The sequence below is a fragment of the Lagopus leucura genome, unplaced genomic scaffold (genome assembly GCF_019238085.1).
Source record: "Lagopus leucura isolate 7727_CA_CO unplaced genomic scaffold, USGS_WTPT01 Super-Scaffold_100001, whole genome shotgun sequence".
NCBI classification, from domain to species: domain Eukaryota; kingdom Metazoa; phylum Chordata; class Aves; order Galliformes; family Phasianidae; genus Lagopus; species Lagopus leucura.
The window spans coordinates 101,531,423-101,552,066 of NW_024962262.1; the positions used below are offsets into that span (position 1 = coordinate 101,531,423).

Sequence of the window (20,644 nt, forward strand, 5' to 3'; positions counted from 1 at the left end):
GATCTGGAGGTTCTAAGAAAGGATGTAGAGTGGAAAGTGGCACAGGGGATGAAGGAGAGAAGGGGGACCCCAGCCAAAGGCAAAAGAGAGGAAGTACATTCTGCTGTCTCCCCAGGACTGCTGATGTTGCTGGCATCCTCTGCTGCGCCACCAGTGCCTCCCGTGGGCAGCCCTCTGTCCGATGACGAGTACCAGCTCTTCTTCTCCAGCCTGTGGCCAATCCGGAAGGCCCATGCATCCTGTCACCTACGTCAGACCTTTGGCTGCCTCAGCCCTGCAGTCCTGCGGCTGGATCAGCAGGAGAACCACGGCCATGTCCCTGAAGGTAGGACACTGTGAATACCTCAGGGTGCTGCTGGGATCACCTCACCTCCAGAAGCAGTACCTGTCAAAATGCCTACGGACAGTGGGAATGGCGATGGGATGGGCCTTTCTGGGGTCTGTAGTCCAAAGTCAGACTCAGATCAATACAATTTCAGCACTAGATCACCCTGGCTTTGGGCAGACAAGTTACAGAAGCCTCCAAAGTTGTTCTGATTGCCTGTCTGGGAGCTTCAAGTGCTGCGCCACTTTTCTTGCAAAAAAAGGAATTTCCAGATTTTTCTTTCTTATTTCATTTGGCACCACCAAGAAGAGGTTTTCTTTCCTGTTCTTTAGCTCTTCTCCAAGTCATTGTGGGCTGCTATTATATCACCTCTCCTCTTCACAGAATCGCAGAAAGGTTGAGATGGCAGAGTCCTCTGGGTTCACGTGGTCCAACCCCTCTTCTAGCAGGGATACTCACAGCAAGGGTGCCCAGGACCATATTCAGGCAGCTTCTGAATATCTGAAAGATCTGCTCTGCCATCCACAGTAAAGAAGGGCTGCCTGCTGGAACCCCTGTGCTCCAGAATGTGCCCATTGTCTCTCGTCCTGGCACTGGGCACCAATGAAAAGAGCGTGGCTCTGTCCTCTGCACCCTCCCATTAGGTATTTATAGATACTAATGAGATCCACCTATGCTTTCTCTTCTCCAGGCAGAACAGTCTCAGTTCTCTCAACCTTTCCTAGTAAGAGAAGCACTCCAGTCTCTTAATCATCTTTATGGCCCATTGTTGGACTCCACAAACTGTCATTTAGAACATTAATGAAGGTGTTGAATAGGACCGGATGAAATATTGACCTCTGTAGTACACCACTAGTTACTGGCCTCCCACTAGGCTTTTCACTGCCAATGACTGCCCTCTGGACTCAGCCAGTCAGTCAGTTTTCAACCCACTTCACTGTCTGCCAATTCAGTCCACACATCAAATAATTCTCTAGAATTATTTGAGGATCTTATATGGGACAGCCTCAAAAGCCTAACTGAAATCCAGGTAGACAATATCCACCATTCTCCTCTCATCTACCAGGGCAGTTATTTCATATTATTTCATATTTGGTATAGAACCTTATCTTGTTGATCTAGCATGGCTCTTGATGATTTTCTGGTTGTTCACTTGTCTGGAAATGGTTTTCATTATTGCACCTCCAGCACTTTCCCAGGGACCTATTTGAGCCTGCCTAGCCTCTGTTTCCCAAGGCTCGCACTGTTCCTGAGATTGGCAGGGTCATTTGCTTTTCCTCTAGTCTTTGGGCACTTCTCCAGTCTCCATGATTGTTCAAGAATTACCAAAAGTACACTCACAATAACATCTGCCATCTTGAGGGTTCATCCCATTGAGACCCATGGATCCAGTTCACTTTAGTATTCCCTGATCTGATGGTCTTCCACCAAGAATACAGCCTCAGTTTTCCCTTTTTCTTGCTAGTAAAGACTGGAGCAAAAAAGGCATCCAGTACATCAAATCTTTTCATGTCCTGAATAATTTGGTCCCTGCCTCCTTAAAGAATGGGCCCACATTATCCTGGTCTTTTTTTTGTTACCTAATAACTTAAAGAACCTCTTCTCATTGTCCTTGACATCTCTGGCCTGCTTCAGTTACATCTAGGCTTTAGCTTTCCTAACTTCATCCTTGGATGCTTCTGCAGTGTCTCTGTATTCCTCCCAGATTACCCTTGCTGAAATGAACAGCTCTTTCCAGCAAGATTTAGGGTTTAATGCAGAAGGCTATCGTAGGCCTTTAAGAAACCTTGAGCTGATAAGCTGCTTTTTAAAGTGTTTAACATTTCTGTAGCCAAGAAACATCCCAGTTCAGAAAGTGCCATAGCAACAGCACCCTTTAAATCTCTGCAATCATACTTTCTCTGCACCCCTGCATCAGAGAATTTAAGTGGCATAATTATATCTCTGCAGCTGAAAAACTTGGGACTACTTCTGTTTTATTTTTCTTCTGAGAAAAAAAAAATAGGAGCAATTTTCTCATAAAAAAATGTCTTTATATTTAGCTATGAACGTCAATGAAATGAATGATTATCCAAATGTCTCTGCTTATTTGGACTGCAGCTTGAGGGCAACTATTTCTTGCTTGTTTCTGCAGCTGTGCCAGGGGAATGGTTCCCATCCTGCACCAACAGACCCAGGGAGAGGTCCTGGGCTTCCTGCCTCACTTGCTAGCACCTGACACTGAGGAGCTAGGTGCAGTCCAGCACTGTGGACCACCAAGCCACCATCCTATTGGTTGGAGACATTCCCACTGCTGCTCTGCTTTGGGTCTCTCACTTCCTGGTACCCAAACCCTGACAGCAGAGGGGGTTGGTGTCTGTTGACCAACATCTTTGATCCCCATCTATCTCGCTCTGAAGCCTCCTGCATTTCCCTTGTAGCAGGGACCCACTGCTGAAGCCACACGGGCAGCTTAGCCACTGCCTACAAGGACTTGGGCAGTCCTGGCACTCGTGAGTGTTGACTGTGCTTCTTCACATGTGGTGCTCAGGAAAGCAGTTATGTAGTGCTTTAAAGAAGGGAAGTTCAGGGCCATGGAGGTGATCAGAGGGATGGAGAACCCCCTCCTATGAAGAAAGGCTGAGGGAGCTGCACTTGTTCAGACTGGAGAAGAGAAGACTCTAGGGAGACCACTCTGTGGTCTTCCAGTACTTAAAGGGGCCTTATAAGCAGGAGGAAGACCGGCTTTTTACATGGACAGATAGTGATAGGACAAGAGGGAATGGCTTTAAACTAAAAGAGGGGAAATCTAGGTTGGATATTAGGAAAAATGATTCACTCGGGGAGGTGAGGCACTGACACAGGCTGCCCAGCGAAGCTGTGGATGCCTCATCCTTTGAGATGTTCAAGGCCAGGTTGGATGGGGCACAGGGCAGCAGGGCCCAGGGTGGCAGCCCTTCCCTGTGGCAGATGTGGGACTTTTAGATCCCTTCTAGCCTAAGCCATTGTGGCTCTGAGCAGTGTGGTCTGATAGTTGGTGACCCTGCACATAGCAGGGGAATTGAAACTAGATGATCACTATGGTCCTTTTCAACCCAGGCCATTCTATGATTCTATGATTCTACGATTCTATGATTCTATGATTCTATGATTCTGTGAAATGTACATGTAAACTCCTAGTATTCTGTTACGTGGATGAACTGTGTCAAGAGGAAGTTTTCCTAACACAGGTTTAAAAGTAACTTGGCTGGCTCCATCTTTCAGTGAAGATGTAATTGTAAAATAATTGCTTGTTACTTGGAAACCCTTCAGGACTTGGAGCTCCTGCACATGGAGTTGGCCACAAAGCCCAAGCCTCCTGAGATCCAGCAGAAGCTGTAGCTGTTTGCAGCAAGCAAATGGGCAGGATGAGCACAGGAACAAAGTAAATGATTTTATGCATTAAATTAACAGTGCTGGAAGCTCTCCTCCTGGCAAGAATGTCAGAGGATTCAGAGAAAAGGCAAAGGGCAGGGAGATGTCAGGTTCATTTCAGTCAAGTTGGCTCCTGATGAACAGCTGAAATTATACTTTTGCTGGTGAATCTTTATGCTAAGCGCAAGAGAAGAGGTACCATTTAGACAGGTCTATGGCCTCCTGCTTACTGCATGGCAGAGAGCAACTTCTCAAGTAATCAGCCTCAGGTGCAGGTAATACCTGCGGTGTTTTCCGCATGTTTTTTACATGTAGAACCTTAAACCTTCCTCACTTCCTTTGAAGACCTCTGACTTATTCAGCATTTTGACTGTATCTGCCTCCATATGATGCGACAGGTCTGTCCTCCCTGATTTCTGATCATCTTCATGTTTGGGTCTGCCCGTTGCTTTTCTCAAAATTAACAGCCAACTCTAAGCTAATAACATGGCAGAATGGGATGCTCTGGTTTCTGCGCAATGCATGCTGAAAAAACCCATCTCTACCACCTCCATCAGTGCTTGAACCCCCCTGGCAGGCCTGCAGGGACCAGTCCTGCAGTCACTGTGTTGTTTTCTGAGGGTTCCCAAAGACACTTTTCTCTCTAAAATTTTCCCTACCTGCTTACATGTAGCTGGATTGAGGGTGTTGCATTTTGCTGGGACCACAAAGAGTTCTTCTGGGTTCCAGAGGAGCCAGGAGGCTCCTGAGTGGCTTCTCCACTCTCTGCGGGCTCACAGAATGCTGCAGGAGTGGGCAGGATGGCTGGAGGAGCTTTGGTGCTTGTCTGAAGGCAGGACACAGACCAAAATGGTGAGCACGTCGAGCTCTAAGCTCTCCTGCAGACATAGGCAGTCATGGAATTGCTCTGCTCATGCATGTGCAGAGCAGATGGAGCACAAAATCACCTCCTTCCCAAAATTTCCCAGGGTTTTGGGCTGCAGATTTGAGCCAGTAAGGTCAGCAGTGCCCTCAAAAGGCTGTTGTACAGGTGTGCACAGGCACAGACTTTGCCCACAGCACGTTGGACTTTCCACTAACCCTGGTACGGCTAGAATCACTACAAACTTACAAGGGCTGCTCTGAAAGTAATGCTTCCTATTTTATTATTTATTTTGACCATCAGTGTCAAAGCTGGATGGACGTTGCTGGTATGGCAGTAGAGACTAAACCTCCCTGCCAATATTCTATTACATTTTGTTGCCATGCTACAGAGGGCAGCAGAGGAGCAGTGTGACAAAATGGAGTCTGACATGGGCGTGAAGATGAAGCAAAGGTATGTCACTGAATTCCTCTATGTGGGAAAAAAATTGCACCCATTAGCATTCACCAATGCTTGCTGAATGCTTACTGAACCAAACAGTGGATGTGAGCACAGTGAGGCAGTGGGTGGTGCATTTCAGCAGAGGCGGCAGTGATGTGAAAGACAAGCCACATTCCAGACATTCATGCACAGCTGTCACATCATGAAATGAAGAGCATCTCAATCAGTTCGTCCGTGTGAATCAGTGGATCACAACTAGGGAACTGTGTATGAAGCTGAATATCATCTGTGATGCATTGCAAATGATGGTGGCAACGTTGGAATATCACAAAGTTTTTGCCAAGCGGATCCACAGATGCTCATATAGGAACAGAAAGAACACTGCATGCAAGTTTTTTGGGACCTGTTGAACCAATACGTGACTGAAGATTACAGTTTCTTGGATCATATCATTAATGGTGACAAGATGGGGTGTCATCTCTATGAGCTGGAATCAAAACAGCAATCCATAGTGAATTCTCCATCAAAGAAAAAGTTTCAGACATATCCCTCAGTGGGTGAAGTAACGTGCATTGTCTTTTAAGATAGGAAAGGGGGGAGCCTTCTGCATTTTCTGGAACTCAGACAAAACATCAACTCCTACCACTACATCACAATGTTTACTAAGCTGAGGGCTTGAACTTCCAAAGTCAGGACAGAAAAGAGGACAACCTTTCTCTTACAACACAGTAATGCCAGGCCCCATGCCAGTTGAAAGACCATGGAATACACTGCCAGTCTTGGCTGGACTGTCCTACCACATTCACCATATAATTCAAAATTGATGCCTTCCGACTGCCATTTGTTTGAGCCACTGAAAGATGATCTGCATAAACAACATTTTCCTAGCAACAATGTTGTTGTAGCAGCTGTGGAACACCGGGTCATCTCCACTTGTGCAGAAATTTTCAAGCACAGCATGCAGGCTCTTGTTCACTGCTGGTGAAAATGCTTAGCTAATGGTGGTGACTGTGTTGAAAAATAGTGTTTTGTAGAAGAGAATTTGCTCTATCAAATGGTGTTACTGTGCTCTTTGTATCAGTTATAGTTTCCATACAAATAAATAGGAAGCACTACTTTCAGAGTGACCTATGTATTTTGTTTTGTAGAGGTTGTCCTCCCTGGTGATCCCAGATCTGGTCTGGTCATCTCTTAACCTACCACTGCTACTTGCCTTTTATGCTTTCACCTTTCAGGGACAGTGCTCTAGGTGGCCTTGCTTGAGCAGGGCGTTGGACTGGGTGACATTCAGATGTCCTCTTTAACCTAAACCATTCTGTGATTTAGTGAATAATAAGAATCCTTATTGTGTCCTGCAAACAGGAGGTTTGGATTTCTGTAGAAAGGAAGATGCCGTGTAGATAAGGGCAGATGGGTGAACTGAACCGCTGGGGAGTGCATAGCGAAACATGTGGCATCAAATGTCAGGAGTTTCAGCAGTACCAAACTGCGATCTCCACCTGGGGGCAGCTTTAACTCTCCGTTCATCACAAGCATGCTCTGAAAATAAGCCTCTCTCTGAGAGATGCTGGTCCCAGTCATGCTCTGGCTGATCCTGAGGCCTGCCCCCACCTCCCTTCTCTCTCACTCATCCCTAGGACCTGTCTGCTCTGCCTTCCCTGAGGCACCGTGGTTTCAGACCTTCTGCCAGTTTGCCCAGTATCGCTGCTCCAAGCGCAAATTCTATGTCAAGGTGAGCAGGGGGACTTGGGCCATGAGAGAGAAGTGTCACCTGGGAGAAGGAAGGGGCCAGAACAGAAGAATACAGAAAACAGACAACAGATACTGTTGTTGTACAGAATCTTGCACATGCCTCCGAAATTGCACATTGTTTTAATTAGTGCTGTGAGCAGATGCATGCAAGCAAGGGACAAAACAAAGGAATGCAGGGAGGGAAGGGAAGGGAAGGGAAGGGAGAGGAATCTTATTTCTGTCTTTTCCACTCAGCGAATCCCATGTCCGAGTTTTTTTCCAAAAGGCCTTCTTCATCCAGTGCAGCAACCTTATGATGTGGACCTTTGGGCAAAAGATGAAAGCTCTCCTACAGAAGCAGGTATGGATGCACTGAATGGCTCTGAGTGCCTCTGATTGCCTGATGATTGTCCATAGCTGCTCTTCCCCCCAGAAACACTGGATGTGAGGTTTGGGTCTATGCTGTGCTGTGGGACTGGTAGACATGCAGGTGCTGTCATGTCAGCACACTGCCTAGGAAATTCCCTCTTCCTGGCCTACAGAATGGTCTTGTGATTGAGGAGCAAGAGACAGTGAGCACAAACTGGAGCACAGAATGTTCCCTCTGAACGCCAGGAAGCACTTCTGTGCTGTGCAGATGATGAAGCACTGGCACAGGTTGCCCAGAGAGGCTGTGGGGTCTCCTCCTTAGAGATCTCCAGAAGGCACCTGAAGGTGGGCCTGAGCACCTGCTGTGGGTGTCCCTGCTGGAACAGGGCTTGAGCCAGATGATCCAGAGGGCCCTGCCAGCCTCAGCCATGCTGTGATTTTGTGAAGGATTGTGAGACTGGCAAAAATAGTCCCAGTCCATCAGGAAGCACCTGTGCAGAATGGTCACGGCTCTGCTAAGAGGGGAGGCAGCTATCTGGCTGCGCTCAGAAGGGTGCCCTCCATGCTCCTGGAGAATAACTGCTGGAGTGGCTCCCAGTCCTCCTGTTCTGCTCTCTCCCCAGTACCAGAGAAGCCGCCTCTTTCTCCTGCTGACCTCCATCTGCACTCCAACGTGGACATGCTTCTGAAGTACTCCTATGCCCTTTCAAGTCAGAAACCACTGGTGCGGAAGATCCCACCAGCCATGCCAGTGGTGCCCAGATCCCTGCAGGACAAGGGCCCACCTGTACCACCATCTGCCCTGCCAGTGCCACCCACCCCTGCCCCCTCGCAATCCCATGCCTGGGCAGAGAGCACTTGGGAGCACCGCCTGCAGCGTGGCGTCTGGCAGCTTATCAGTGCAGCCCTCTCCCTGGAGACCGCGGCGGGCACAGAAGTCCCTGCCGTCACTTCAGATCTGGGGAGTGTGACCAGCGGCGCAAAGGAGAAGATGCAAGACATGGCCCCCCCTGGCAGGTGAGGCAGACTCAGCTCCACACTTGGTGCAGTGGTGATTGTCACGTACCATGCACACAGATTGTTCCTCATGTGTTAGTAGCAGCATGGCCAGTGGCCCTGCCCTGAGTATGGGGGTGAGCTCTGAGAAGCAAGCCCCATCCAGAGCAGGTGTTCCTGCATGAGCAGTCCCTTGGACACCTCCCTGCCCTTGCTTGAGCACAGAGTGAGCATTGCTAATAGGTGTTCCATTACTGTTCTGTGTTCTGTTGCTGTCCTGGTGACATGAGTCATGAAAAATTGCATTTTGGCTGAGCCTGAGCTGTATGCAGGAAGGGCTTTGCCTTCTTCACCTCCCCACACTGCGCTCACCCTCCTCCCAGCTTCCAGCTACTGACAAACCGGGCAACCTGCAGGAGGTGCTTCCTTACACTCAGTGCCTTGGGTTTCTGGAAGACACCACTGTATCTCTATGCTGCCCTGCACACAGTATCAAGCAGGTATTTCTTCATACAGCCTGGCTTGAGAAGATTTCTGAGGGTTGCTCTGTTTTCACTCAACCCAGGACCAGGGAGCACAGAGCCTTGCTCCTACCTTGACAGGACCTATATTGCTTTTCAAGCACATGCATGTCTTCATGCTCTGGATTTGAGCACTGCTCTCCCTGGGTTGTTTGTAGTTCTGGCTTTGAGAGCATCTGCATTTTATCACTTTGCAAGAGCAAAGCTGTTCCCACACCAGGCCTACTCCAGACCTGTGACAGTCCAGCTTGTTGCGGACATTTCTTGCATCCTTCTCTGTTCCTGTGATCTAGCGATGACCTGAGAGGATCCATCCACATCACTGTTCAGGCAGGTGGAGTTGCTGAGCCCAAACAGAAAAGGTCTGCAAAGTATCATTTTCTTACCCTCACATCTGTTTTTGGTCCGTCCGTACTTTGGTACGGAGGATATGATTTTCATAGATATGTCATTTCAGCTTCTCTTTGTCTCGGGGCAGTGACTGTCCTGTAAGTGCATTGCTTTGTGCATGACTGCACATGTGGTGTCTTCTGAAAACACCACGTGCTGCTAGAGTTAAGCCTGAGATCTCACTTCTCCATGTAATTGCATCAAATTCTTAAAACCATAACTGTTCTCTTACAAGGTTGTAACTTGTGTCATCCTCTTTCCTAACACTGCAGGAGGCTTTTACTGCCCAGCAAACATTTCCTGGTGTATGTAGTCTAAGGCAAAATTATGCTTCACTGAAGATATGTTTGTTTTCCCTGCCTCAAAATTGAGCCTTGCTCTGATTCAGTTATATTGGGATTACAGAGGGACCGCTGTGATTGCAGATGACACTCGTTATTCTGTTGCAGGGTTCCTCAAAGACACTAATGCTGACTGTGTCTGCAACCTGACAGCCGAGTGCCATCAATCATGCTAAGCAAAGCTTAAACTCAAGCGAGATAAAAAGGGGAGCTAGGCTGCGCCTGTCAGCTTTACTGCTTGCCACATCCTGCCTCTTCTCCAAGGGACTTCAAAGCATGACCTAAAACAGGGGCACCGTGCTTTGAGGCATTTCCATTCCTGCAGTGATGGGTAGGACTTATTGGCACACAGGGTTCTGCTCAGCACTGGGTTTAACACCAGGTGTGTGTAGCTGTGACCTGGATGTTGGGCCCAGGATGCACGTCTGCCCTGCAGGCTCATGTCCAGCGGGGCTCTCATCCCTCCTCACTTGGCCCTCCCTGTGGCAGCTGCTCTGTGCTACTCAGTGAGGCTGGTGGCGACCTTGAGGGAGAGATGGCAATGACAGCAAAATAACAAGTTTGAGAACTCAAAGCACACTTATGTACTGTTTCTGCTATCAGTGATTCATTATGGAGAAAAAAAGATGCAGTTTATTGTATCTATTCATTTTTTTTATTCTTATTTTGCTTTCTGCCTCAAAATTAATGAGCTTCTTACCTTCTTGTATTTCTTCTCTATACAGTTCCCTATATGCCCTTCTTCAATCCTGGAATAATCTAAGCAGAGCTCTGTAGCTCACATGATAAAGCCTTGCAACTCTCATTTCTGGGGCAAATTTCATCATCCCTTTTGGACAACAACATGCACCAGGTCTGCACATACCACTCAGCAACACAGTGCAACACATAGGAGGATGTCAACACAAGAACTGCCTTGCCCCTTTTCCAGAACTTCCTGCTGCTACAGTGTTTGTCTGTATGACCCCTGCATCCCATTCAGCATCCCAAGTCTTGTTGACACAGCCAGATTCCTGGTGCATGGACCAAGACAGAGTAATGCCCCACATTCCCAGTGACTCCTGTGTCCAGCACTTGTCACTTGACTTGCACTGTTGGTCTTGGGGCACTCACAGGCTGCTGAGACATCTCTGGCACTCTGAGGTGATGTCAGGTGGCTGGAAATCCCCTCAGCCCTCATGCTAAGAATTTGAGAGAGATTTCTCAGACTCACTGACTCAAAAAGATTTATTCCTAGTATGTACTGTTAAACATCTCCTGTTATGAATGGACTGTAAGATATTTACTGTTGTGGGTTACATGACACGTCAACAAATCCTTTTTGGCTTCAACACGTTATAACCATGCCATGTCTTACTTGAGATATGCTTTAAAAGAAAAAAATATATATCTTTTTCTTTCTGAATCTGTTAACATTATCTTTCCCTTAGTGGTTTTGGTTTCCTGCAGCAATCCCCGAAAGTCAGAAGTCGCGAATCCGTTGTTTGCTCCTTCTCTCCTGTTTGCCACGTGCTGATATCAGAGATGTTCAGCAGCTGCACAGTAATGGCCCAAATTCTTTTCATTATGTTGAGGGAGAGGTGGATGTTGTCAACCAGCCCTCCTCAGCAACACCCCAAAAGTGAAGTAGGCTGAAATGCGTTGCTACATGTCTCAAGTCACTAAAGCAAGATGGGCTTTTATCCAAAGTTTTGGTTTTTTGTCACAGAGGAATTCTGTGACTTAGATGAATTTTCTCAGTTGTGTTTTTTCACTTTCCCTTTGAGACATCGCCTATAAGTATTGTTAAACATTTTCCAGGACAGCAGTTATGACGTTATGGTGCAGAGGTGCTAAGCTGAGCTTCACAGAATCACAGAATCACAGAATCACAGCTTGTATTCCCATGACAGGTCTTCAATGTTTCCTGATCCTTGAATATTCTGCACACTTGCCAGCAGCCTTTTCCATGCTCAGCAGTGTGCTGATGAGTACAGGGATCGGGCAGCAGTGCTGTTAGGCTGGGCTGGATCTTCACCACTGCTCTAAGGTCTCTGTGACCAGACCAAGAGCCTCAGCGCTGCCATGAGTAGCAGCAGGGAACATCTCTGATCTGTGGTCTCTGGGAAGGAAACCAGCAGTGGCCCAGGTGCACCTAGTGCTGGTAAAACAGGGCTGGTAAACCAACCCAACTTGCAACCGTAAGGCCAGCCAGCCTCAGAGCAGAGATGTAAAACAGAGATAGAGCTGAAAATAGATGTGAAAGCAAGAGCAACATAATTTCTTGTTAGCCTCAGGCTGACAGCATGACTCTATTTCCTCTATGGGTGAGAGGATGCTATAGCACCTTGTTTTGTGCTTCTGCATATGTGGTCACCAGCAAAGTCAGTGAGTAGTGCTCAGGAGAGTGAAGCGTTCTGATCTGTATCTGTAGTTAGGTCAAACTGAGTACAGCCTATTAATCTATGAAGTTTGTCATGAAGCACAGGCTTCTGCCCACTCCTGACTTTGAGTCTGTTCTGACAAGTAGGTCATCAGCATTCAGCAGATGCTTTATTGCTGCTTATTAGCTGCTTATGGAAGCACTCTTGTTAAAGAAGGTGGGAGCTGAGTTCTCTTTCATTACCCTTCTGCCTCTAGTTCTTTGCATATGGCTTGGGCAGCACTTGCTGCACTAGTACTGTGTGGGAAAAAGCGAGGGGCTGTTGAAACCACTTAGTAGCAAACACATTCTAAGCTTCACGTTATTGTTATCCTTTTTTGTTGTTTTTTTCTTTAAAATACAGCAAGCAAGACCTTTTTCTATCTTGGTGATGGAAACACTGGAGCTATTCATATCGTCTTTAATGACTGTAAATGTCTTTCTCACTTTAATGGTTTGGTCATGCTGGTATGATAAAGAAGCAATAAAATCAAAACATGCCACTAGAATATCAAATGAGTAGTGAAACAACAGTGATATATGTGTAGGTAAATTGTTTCAGGTAATTTTGGAGAATAATGTCAGGTTCATTAATCAAAGAGTATGAATCCCACCAAGCTGATTCAGGTAGCTTGCCAGTGTTTAAAGCCTAAGATCCAGCTGTAACTGAGCAGCCAGGATCTGAGTGCTGGCAGAGACTGTCTTCAGCTGTCATAGACTTATCAGCACAGCAGACTGAAATCTGGCTCTCTTGGGCTGCTCTGCAGCAACTGCTCTAGAGATAAACTCCAAATGTTTGGTAATTCTCACTCAAAGAGCACTTCTCTACAGAGAAGTAGTACTAGATGCACCCAGGGGCTGGCCCTGGTTGCTCTCCCAGGGAAGCCCAGCGCTCAGTCACAGTGAAATACTGAAGAGACTGTATTAAACAGCCACAGGCAGGATCCTCATCTGGGATCAGCACAGACCAGAGGGACTTTTTGCTTAAATTTCAAAAGCTTTCCTGTGAGTGTTTAGAAAGGAATAAAAAAAAAAAAAAAAAAAAGAAAGAAAAAAGAGAGATTATATGGACTCGTGGGATGTAGGAGTAGACATAAAAGATCTTACAGGTTTTGGAACTGTGCTCTCCATAGTACACGGACTTTGTTTCTCTTTGTGCTGGCACATTTTCATTCTTTCCAGCTTTGTCAGAATTGCTACCTGTCACTCCTCTCCTCAGTTTGCATTCTTTTCATAGAATCATAGAATTTTTTGAGTTGGAAGGGCTCATTAAAGGTCATATAGTCCAACTTCCTTGCAATGAATAGAGGCATCTGCAACCTAAATCAGGTTGTTCAGAGCCCTGTGAGGCTGACCTTGAATGTCTCCAAGGATGGGGCTTCCACCACAGCTCTGGGCAACCTGTTCCAGTATCTCATTACTCTTATCATACAAACATGTTCCTTATATCCAATCTAAATCTTTCATCTTCTAGTTTGAAACCATTTCCCTTTGTCCCATCACAGCAGACCCTTCTGAAGATCCTGCCCCCTTCTTTCTCATAGCCCCCTTTTGAAAGGCCATCCTCAGGTCTCCCCAGACCCATCTCTTCTCCAGACTGAACAGCCCCAGCTCTCTCAGCTTGTACTCGTTGGAGAGTTGTTCCATCCCTTGGGTCATTTTTGTGGCCCTCCTCTGGACATGCTCCAAAAGGTCTATGTCTCTCCTGTGCTGACAACTCCACAGCTGGATGCAGTACTCCAGGTGAGCTCTTAGCACAGAGCAGAGGGGCTGGGTCACCTCCCTCAGTCAGCTGGCCATGCTCCTTTTGATGCAGCCCAGGATATGGTTGGCTTTCTGGGCTACAAGGGCACATGGTTGACTCATATCCAGCTTGCCATCCACCAGTACCCCGAGTCCTTTCTGACAGGACTGTGCTTCTTCATTACATCCCCCAGTTTGTAGTGATAGCAGTGGTTGCCGCAACCCAGGTGCAAGACCTTGCACTTGGATTTATTGAATCTCATGAGGTTCACCTGGGCCCACTTCTTAAGCCTGTCCTGGTCTCTCTGGATGTCATTCTGTCTTTTGGCCATGTCAACTGCACAGCTTGGCATCATCTACAAACTTGCAGTGGGTGCACTTGATCCCACGATCAATGTCATTGCTGAAGGTATTAAAGAGCATTGGTCTCAGTACTGACCCCTGAGAAATACCACCTGCCACTAATCTCTATCCAAACATTGAGCCATTGACCACTACTGAGTAAGATTTCTTATCAGTTACCATAAAACAGTCCACCCATCAATTTCCAATTTGGAGAGAAGGATGTTATGAAAGACTATGTCAAAGGCCTCACTGAAGTCCAGGTAGATGACATCAGTGGCTGTTTCCTTGTCCACTGGTGCAGTTATGCCATAATAAAAAACAAGATTTGTCAGGTAGAACCTGCCCTTTGTGAAGCCATGCTGGTTATCCTATATCACCTCCCTCTCTTCCACATGCCTTAGCATAGCATAGAAGGATCTGCTACATGATGTTCCCTGACACAGAGATGAGGCTGACAGGTTGGTAGTTCCCTGGGTCATCCTTTTACCCATCTTAAAAGTAAGTGTGACATTGCCTTTTTTCCAGTCACTAGAGATTTCACCTGACCACCATTTTGTTCCTTCTCTGCTCTGATCTTTCCTCCTCAAACATCCAACCAGGCCAGCTGTACTGTGTTGTACTGGAGTGAGAGATACACAGTCTTGCAATACATCAGTTACTAGGTTTTGAAGTGCCTTCATTTTTTCAGTGGATGTTGTTGATGTGCTGTGGGTTGGCACCACTATAATTTGTTCGTGTGTCTGAATCCTATTTGCAGCCTGTCCAGACTGCAGCACAACACCATGTGTTGAAGGAACACCTTCTCTTGTCTCGATGCAGGCTCAAGCAACATCTGCAGGACTCTGATAAAACAATTTTGACCATAACATCTTAAAAAAAAAATAGCATGGAGATATTTTTTGTGACCAAGATTTTCCAGGTTCTCTTGTAGTATCTAAATGAGAGCAGTGCCTTCAGAGGTACTTCAGAGATCCTGACATGCTCGCTTGCTGCTGCTCACTGTGAGCTGTTGAGGCATTGGATAATTACTTCTGCCTACAGCCCCACTCCTAACTCAAATTTGGGCTATCTTTATCAAGTCTCCAAGACATGGAGAAATCATGTCACCATTGAAGCCTCTCTTCATTTCAGGAGCAGGCAGAAGTGCAGTCTAACCAAGTGCTCACTCAGCAGTGCCCTCACTCAGCTACACCTGGCTCCCTTAGCTTCCCACTCTCTGTGAATGTTTTCCAGGTGTTAGGAAATCTCACCTTAATGACTTTCCTCTGGTTCCCCCATCTATCTCTTCTCTGAGGTCTCAGCCACTCTCAGGGAAACTCCTCCATACACATTAGCACATGAATGAATTTCAAGAACATTTTAACATCAGCAGTTGCTGCTCTTGCCTGTTCATCTGTTTATCGCTGGGACTTTTCCCTGGTCACAGGAAAGAAATATTTAATGAGTGTTTTTATGTCTTCTGCATCATTGTTGATAATTCACATGATTCTTGTATAATAACCTACAATTTCTGCTGTTCCTAAGACGTAAAACATTCTTACTGTTGTTATCCTACTATCCTGTTTTCTATCTGTGACTTCCTGCATGAGTTTGGATGAACAGTTAATTCACCACCATTATTACCAATTAATTCCTCTTTCCATCAAAAACATTGGCTCAAGCAGAAGAGAGACATAGTATTCTCCAGACCACAATGGGACTGCCCCATAATTGGCGCTCAGCAGACTCTAACAAAGATCTTGCTGTGCCATTGTAAAGATAAAACTACACAGCAGCTGCTTTGGTGATACTGGGAAAATCCCTGAAGCTGTGCTCCTCCTCCAGTCCCTCTGAAAGCCCCCCCTCCATGTTGCACAGGTAAAGGCACAGGCAGACAATGCTGGCACACTCACTGTGCAGGTTGGCCAAGGCTTTCTCAGAAAGGTTTTTCTATTTTGTGTCAGGCCTGTTTTCCTCCCCTTCTGTTTTTACCTAAGGGCTTATCTTAGCTCATGGCAAGGGAAGAGAACTGACCTCCTTCATCCATTTCTCTGCCAGTCTTCTTGCCCTGAAGAGGAAGGAAGCAGTGATGATCCTGTGCTATGCAGTGTTGGAGGGAGTCTGTGTCTCCTCAGCTGTCACCCAGGCATGGAAGGAGTTGGAAGAAAAGATCCTTGGGTTCGGAGATTCGGTAAAGATGCTGATGCCCACCTTCGACCCCCGTTGTGGACAGGGCTCCCTGTAGTACTGACTGCAGTGCTTGTAGGCACTGCCATTACAGGTGCCACCCCAGGAGAAGCCAACCCAGTTGAGCCAGTGAGGCAAACCCACACCAGGGATCCGGGCTCCCCAGCCTCTCCCCCTGACCGCACCATCACACCTCCCTAGGTGTGTGACAGCCTTGGGAGGCAGCATATGGACCTATGCCCTGCCTGTGCTTTCTGCTCACTGAAAATGGAGCAGTGCCAGAACATTTACAACCTGAGGCGTGTTCGCTGCGAGACAGGCAGCTTCATCGCATACATCAACCCCCAGATCTCAACCCAGCACCGGGCTGCAGGCAACAAGGTACCGAGCATGCTGCATCTCCTTCTGGCCTGCGAGGAAGGAGATGGTCACAGTGGTGGGGAAGGAGGGAGAAATGCATGGCTCTTTTCATCCCACCCCTTTGCAGACCAGCTTCCCAGAGCCCTCGGAGTATTTTGGCGCACAGGTTTCTGGAGGCCTGCGACCAGAATACTGGTGCAGCCTGATAGCCACCCGGGGCTGCGATGATCCTCGTGTGATGCTCTGGCTGCAGGCAGAATATGCAACCTTCCAAGCGGGGGATGTCCCAGGCAAGGTGGGTGCTGGGAGGGTGCTCCATCTCTCCTTCTCCTCTCTTTTCTCTGGTTTTCATTCCCATCTCCACAGATCTGTGACTCGGGTGGAGTTCAGCACCCCACTTACTGCGCCTTCAAAAGCCACCAGTGCTTGCAGCACAGCCTCTACAACCAGAGGGTAAGAAGCAGCCTCTGCCATCCCTTACTTGGCCTTTGCCTTCTCCTCCATGGCTGGGCATAGAATCATAGAATGGTTTAGATTGGAAGGGACCTTTAAGATCATCTAGTTCCAACCCCTCACTATAGGCAGGGACACCACCTTCTAGACCAGGTTTCTCAAAGCCCGGCCTTGAACATCTCCAGGGATGAGCATCCACAACCTCACTGGGCAGCCTAATCCATGCTTGCACAGAAGACCCGAGTCTCTGCAGAACTTCACCTGTCAGTGCTTTTCCTTCCAAAAGGACAGAATTGGGTGTGTATGGGGTGGGTACCAACAGCAGTGGGATTTGCAGAGGCATTGATACATGACTGCAGAGTGTCAAGATACGTAACCATGGGAAACCTTCCATCCATTAGGTTGTCCTTATATGTCCTCTCACAAAGGAGAATCTCCCCCATACACCAACTTCCTACTGGTAACAAAGCCCAGAACCCCAGAGTTGAACAGAGGACTATCTCATATTTTAGGAAGTGTGGCGGTTCCAACCCTATGAAACAAACTCAAGCTCTTCTTTCAGGTGATTCGCCATGGCTGCTTCACAAACCAGACCTACCACGTTCTGAGTGAGGAAGAGGGAAAAGAGGAAGTAATGCGCTGGCACCAGAGGTTCCTCAGCCTCACTGAAGGATGAGGTGCAGTGGTGGGCAATGTGTAACAGGTGCATGGAATTGTGGCAGTGCAGAGAACCCAAACAGCTCTTTCCAGGCTCCTTGCTGATCAGTCAGCAAGTCCATGGCCAAATCTCATCACTTGGGCACCTACTCTGCAGCCTTGACAGCAGCACATCAGGAGAGGAGCTGCATCCAACAGCATTTCACCCTGCTGCCCACTGAAACTTCTCTTGAAAAGGTTTTCTCCAGATGAAGGAGCCTGGGAAAGGTGTTGTCCCCAGTATATGGATTTAGAGCCACCTGCATGAAGTCCCCAGCAACCCTTAGCCTTCCTGACCCTGCAGATTGACATTAATCAGTTGCATTACCAAGGCTGAATCGTATTTTATAAAGAGCCTATAAACCTAATTTGCTCCTTTCTCTCTGCTTCTGCCACTTTGTCAAATCCACAGCGACCTCTCTAGTTGGAGGTGGCTCTCCAGCTGCTCCTGCATGGCTCCCTGATGGCTCTCACTCACTGCAGCACACATGCCATGGGTGATAATATTCTGAGGATGAGACCTCCAGCATGGCATCTCACCTTGCCAGCCCCAGCAGAGGCAAAGCCAGGTGTCCTGCAGGTCTTAAACAGTTTGTGAGGAAGGAGTTAATGTAAACACTTTGCTTTCTTTGACAGCTGCTTTACTTCTAAGGTTTAAAGGTTTCTGGGGCCTGTGTCCTCCAACTCTGTATTGAAAATAAATTTAAACCACAAAAAGTCCGATGAGGCTGAAGACAGAGTGCCAAGCAGGGAGCAGGCTTTCCCTACACCTTTCCCTGCTTCCCCCCCATGCAGTGGGCCTCTCTGGGCTGTTGTCTTCATCTAGCACCACTGGCCCACCAGTAGCAGTTGTGCACCTCCACCAGGTGCTGGCACTGCTCCACCACCTCAGCCTGGGCTGCACGGAAGTCCCTGCAGCAGCACAGATCGCCATCATCCATGGCTGCAGATGTCCTGTTGCACAGGTGGCCAGAAGTGCCAAAGGCCCCACACCAGGACTTCCAGTCACAGAAGTCTGGGCTGGCCAACAGATAAACCAGGTCATGATCTGTGTAAGACTTGAAACAATTGCTCTTGGACACCAAAAGCTTGCAGGAACTCACTCATTGGGAGTGAACCTCTACTATTCTCTCAAAACTTCTCCTCCAGGGCGTAGTCCAACTTGCAGAAGGGGGCATGACCTTTCAGCATGTGCACACCTCACAGGACATGCCATGGCACTTGCACTCCACCTTCATGTGTAAGGGCATGGTGGAGCAGAAGACAGCTGCCAGACGGAACAGAGACAACCTGTGGGGCACCTGTTCCTGTGGGCTTTAAGCAATGACTTCCCCAACAGGCTTCTCATGAGGCCAGAATGGGGACATCAGGGCAAGATTAGTCAAAGGGATGGGAAAAGGGGAAAGGGGAGAAGAAGGGAGGGGAGGGGAGGGGTAGGAAAAAGAGAAAGGAGAGAAAGGGAAAGGAGCAGGACACAAACCTGCTCTGTGAGTTCATGGATTCCCCAAATTTCTACTCCGAATAAGGGACTGGACAAAGCTCTGCCCAGCCAAGAGGAAGCTCTAGAAAGTGGGCTTGCTTCCCAGCTTTTGTTCCTGCCTTTACCTTCCTCCACGCCTCATTATTGTGAAGGTTCATGAGAGCTTGGCTGGAGGACACCCCATGGCTCCTCTCAGAGTTGTCCACAAAGAGAAAAAGCAATCCCGTAAGAGGTTATCAGAGCAGCCTGATTACTGGAAACCTGCTGGGGGAAACCAACAATGAGACAAAGAGTGAGAAACCCTGGGGGAAATGCCAGAAGGGCTGAGGACTGATTGTGAAAGAAAATGTTGCCTCTCATCCCCTGGTGATCCTCTCCCATGAACCTTGTCCTGTGCCACCCAATCTCTGTCTCTGGACTCCTTCATCACCTCAGATCTTGTGGTCACAGCCACATTTCTGCAGCTCCCCACAGCAGCAGGCATGAGTCACAACAAAGACAAAACCCCCTGAGGAGATGGCATGAATGAAGGCAGCCTCCCACTTGCCTGAAACAAGGTGAGAAAAGGCACAGGCCTGCTGAGCTCTGACACTCGGTTATGAAGAAGGGGAAGGCACTGGTGGGATGCAGCAGGAGAGAGAGGTTGTTACTGCATGCATGATGGATGCATTCAGATGGAGAGTGCTTAGGAGAACCATCAGGGTGTTCACCCAGTGCCATGGTCTTCAAGGCCTAGAGTCAGAAAGACTGCTATGCAGGTGCTTTTGGCTCAGCCTGTGGCACCATCAGCTCCTGGGACCCATGTGCCATTGAGGAAGAGGAGTAAGCAACTGAAAGGGGAGCTTGGGGGGCTGGGCAGGGCTGGGGGCAGGGCTGGTGGGGCAAGATCTGCCAGTCTGCAGGGGCAAGATCTGCCAGTCTGCAGGGCTGACACCTGGCGTGGTCCAGACACGATTTAAAAGTCAGGCCTGGCCAAATGATGAAGTTTAACCAGAAAATTAGTATTTGTAGTAGCACATGCATGCTGTTCAATGCTTGCTGTGTCAGCAATTCCACTAGCATGTGGAAAAAGGCACTCCACGTGCTCCAAGAGGACACACTGGCTCACTGAATGGATCCCATGACAGCCCCACTGACATCCACTGGTCCTGCTAATCTTGGATAGCAATATTGCCAAAGACCTGCAGCCCCAGCAGAGTGGGACAGTTCCACCAGCAAAACTGATGCTGACATTCCTCAACAGCCAGCTCTGTTCCTCGCCTCACTGCCTCCATGGATTCTACCTGCTGCCGGCATGCTCAGACCTTCTCCTCCACCCACCCTGCCAAAGCTGTGCAGTCACCAGTGTCCTAGAGGGCCCCCTGTAGGGACATCTGCTTGGCGTGGAACTTGTGGAGCAGGATGGCAGAGGATTAGTCCTCTATAGCCTTACTTTAGAGTAAAAATGGGCAGGGAGGGGGGTGTGCACCCTCCTTTGTGCCAGACTGGACACTCCTACTCCCCTATCTGCAATTCTTCAGTGTCACTGCTTCTCTCCCTCTATGCTCCCAGAGATGCTCCCTCTCATTTGTATTGCTTAGGTTTCTTCTCCCATCCTTTTCTTACAGATCTGCCTGTTTCTTTGCAAACAG

The 20,644-nt window shown here is 48.0% G+C and overlaps 1 protein-coding gene and 1 pseudogene across 2 annotated transcripts; one reads left to right on the forward strand and one right to left on the reverse strand.

Annotated features, from left to right (window-relative positions):
• LOC122177999 (acrosin binding protein) lies at positions 1 to 17,984 on the forward strand. 2 transcript variants are annotated; one of them, XM_042867880.1, is made up of 9 exons: positions 1 to 325; positions 6,659 to 6,753; positions 7,008 to 7,113; positions 7,745 to 8,138; positions 15,896 to 16,028; positions 16,226 to 16,405; positions 16,512 to 16,679; positions 16,751 to 16,837; positions 17,400 to 17,984. In XM_042867880.1, exons 1-9 carry the CDS (start codon positions 49 to 51, stop codon positions 17,511 to 17,513), a joined length of 1,554 nt encoding a protein of 517 aa, XP_042723814.1. In that variant the 5' UTR covers positions 1 to 48; the 3' UTR covers positions 17,514 to 17,984. The 2 variants fall into 2 exon arrangements, with proteins under 2 accessions (XP_042723814.1, XP_042723815.1); XM_042867881.1 differs by lacking the exon at positions 16,512 to 16,679.
• Positions 17,985 to 18,351: 367 nt separating this feature from the next.
• On the reverse strand, positions 18,352 to 20,309 carry LOC122177456 (annotated as a pseudogene).
• Positions 20,310 to 20,644: the final 335 nt, after the last annotated feature.

Bases quoted from the DNA above. Each gene is read 5' to 3' on its own strand.
- LOC122177999 (XM_042867880.1), top strand. From the start codon at position 49: ATGAAGGAGAGAAGGGGGACCCCAGCCAAAGGCAAAAGAGAGGAAGTA. The intron at 8,139-15,895 runs GTGAGGCAGACT...TTTCTCTGCCAG, and splicing joins GACATGGCCCCCCCTGGCAG to TCTTCTTGCCCTGAAGAGGA. The intron at 16,406-16,511 runs GTACCGAGCATG...ACCCCTTTGCAG, and splicing joins ACCGGGCTGCAGGCAACAAG to ACCAGCTTCCCAGAGCCCTC.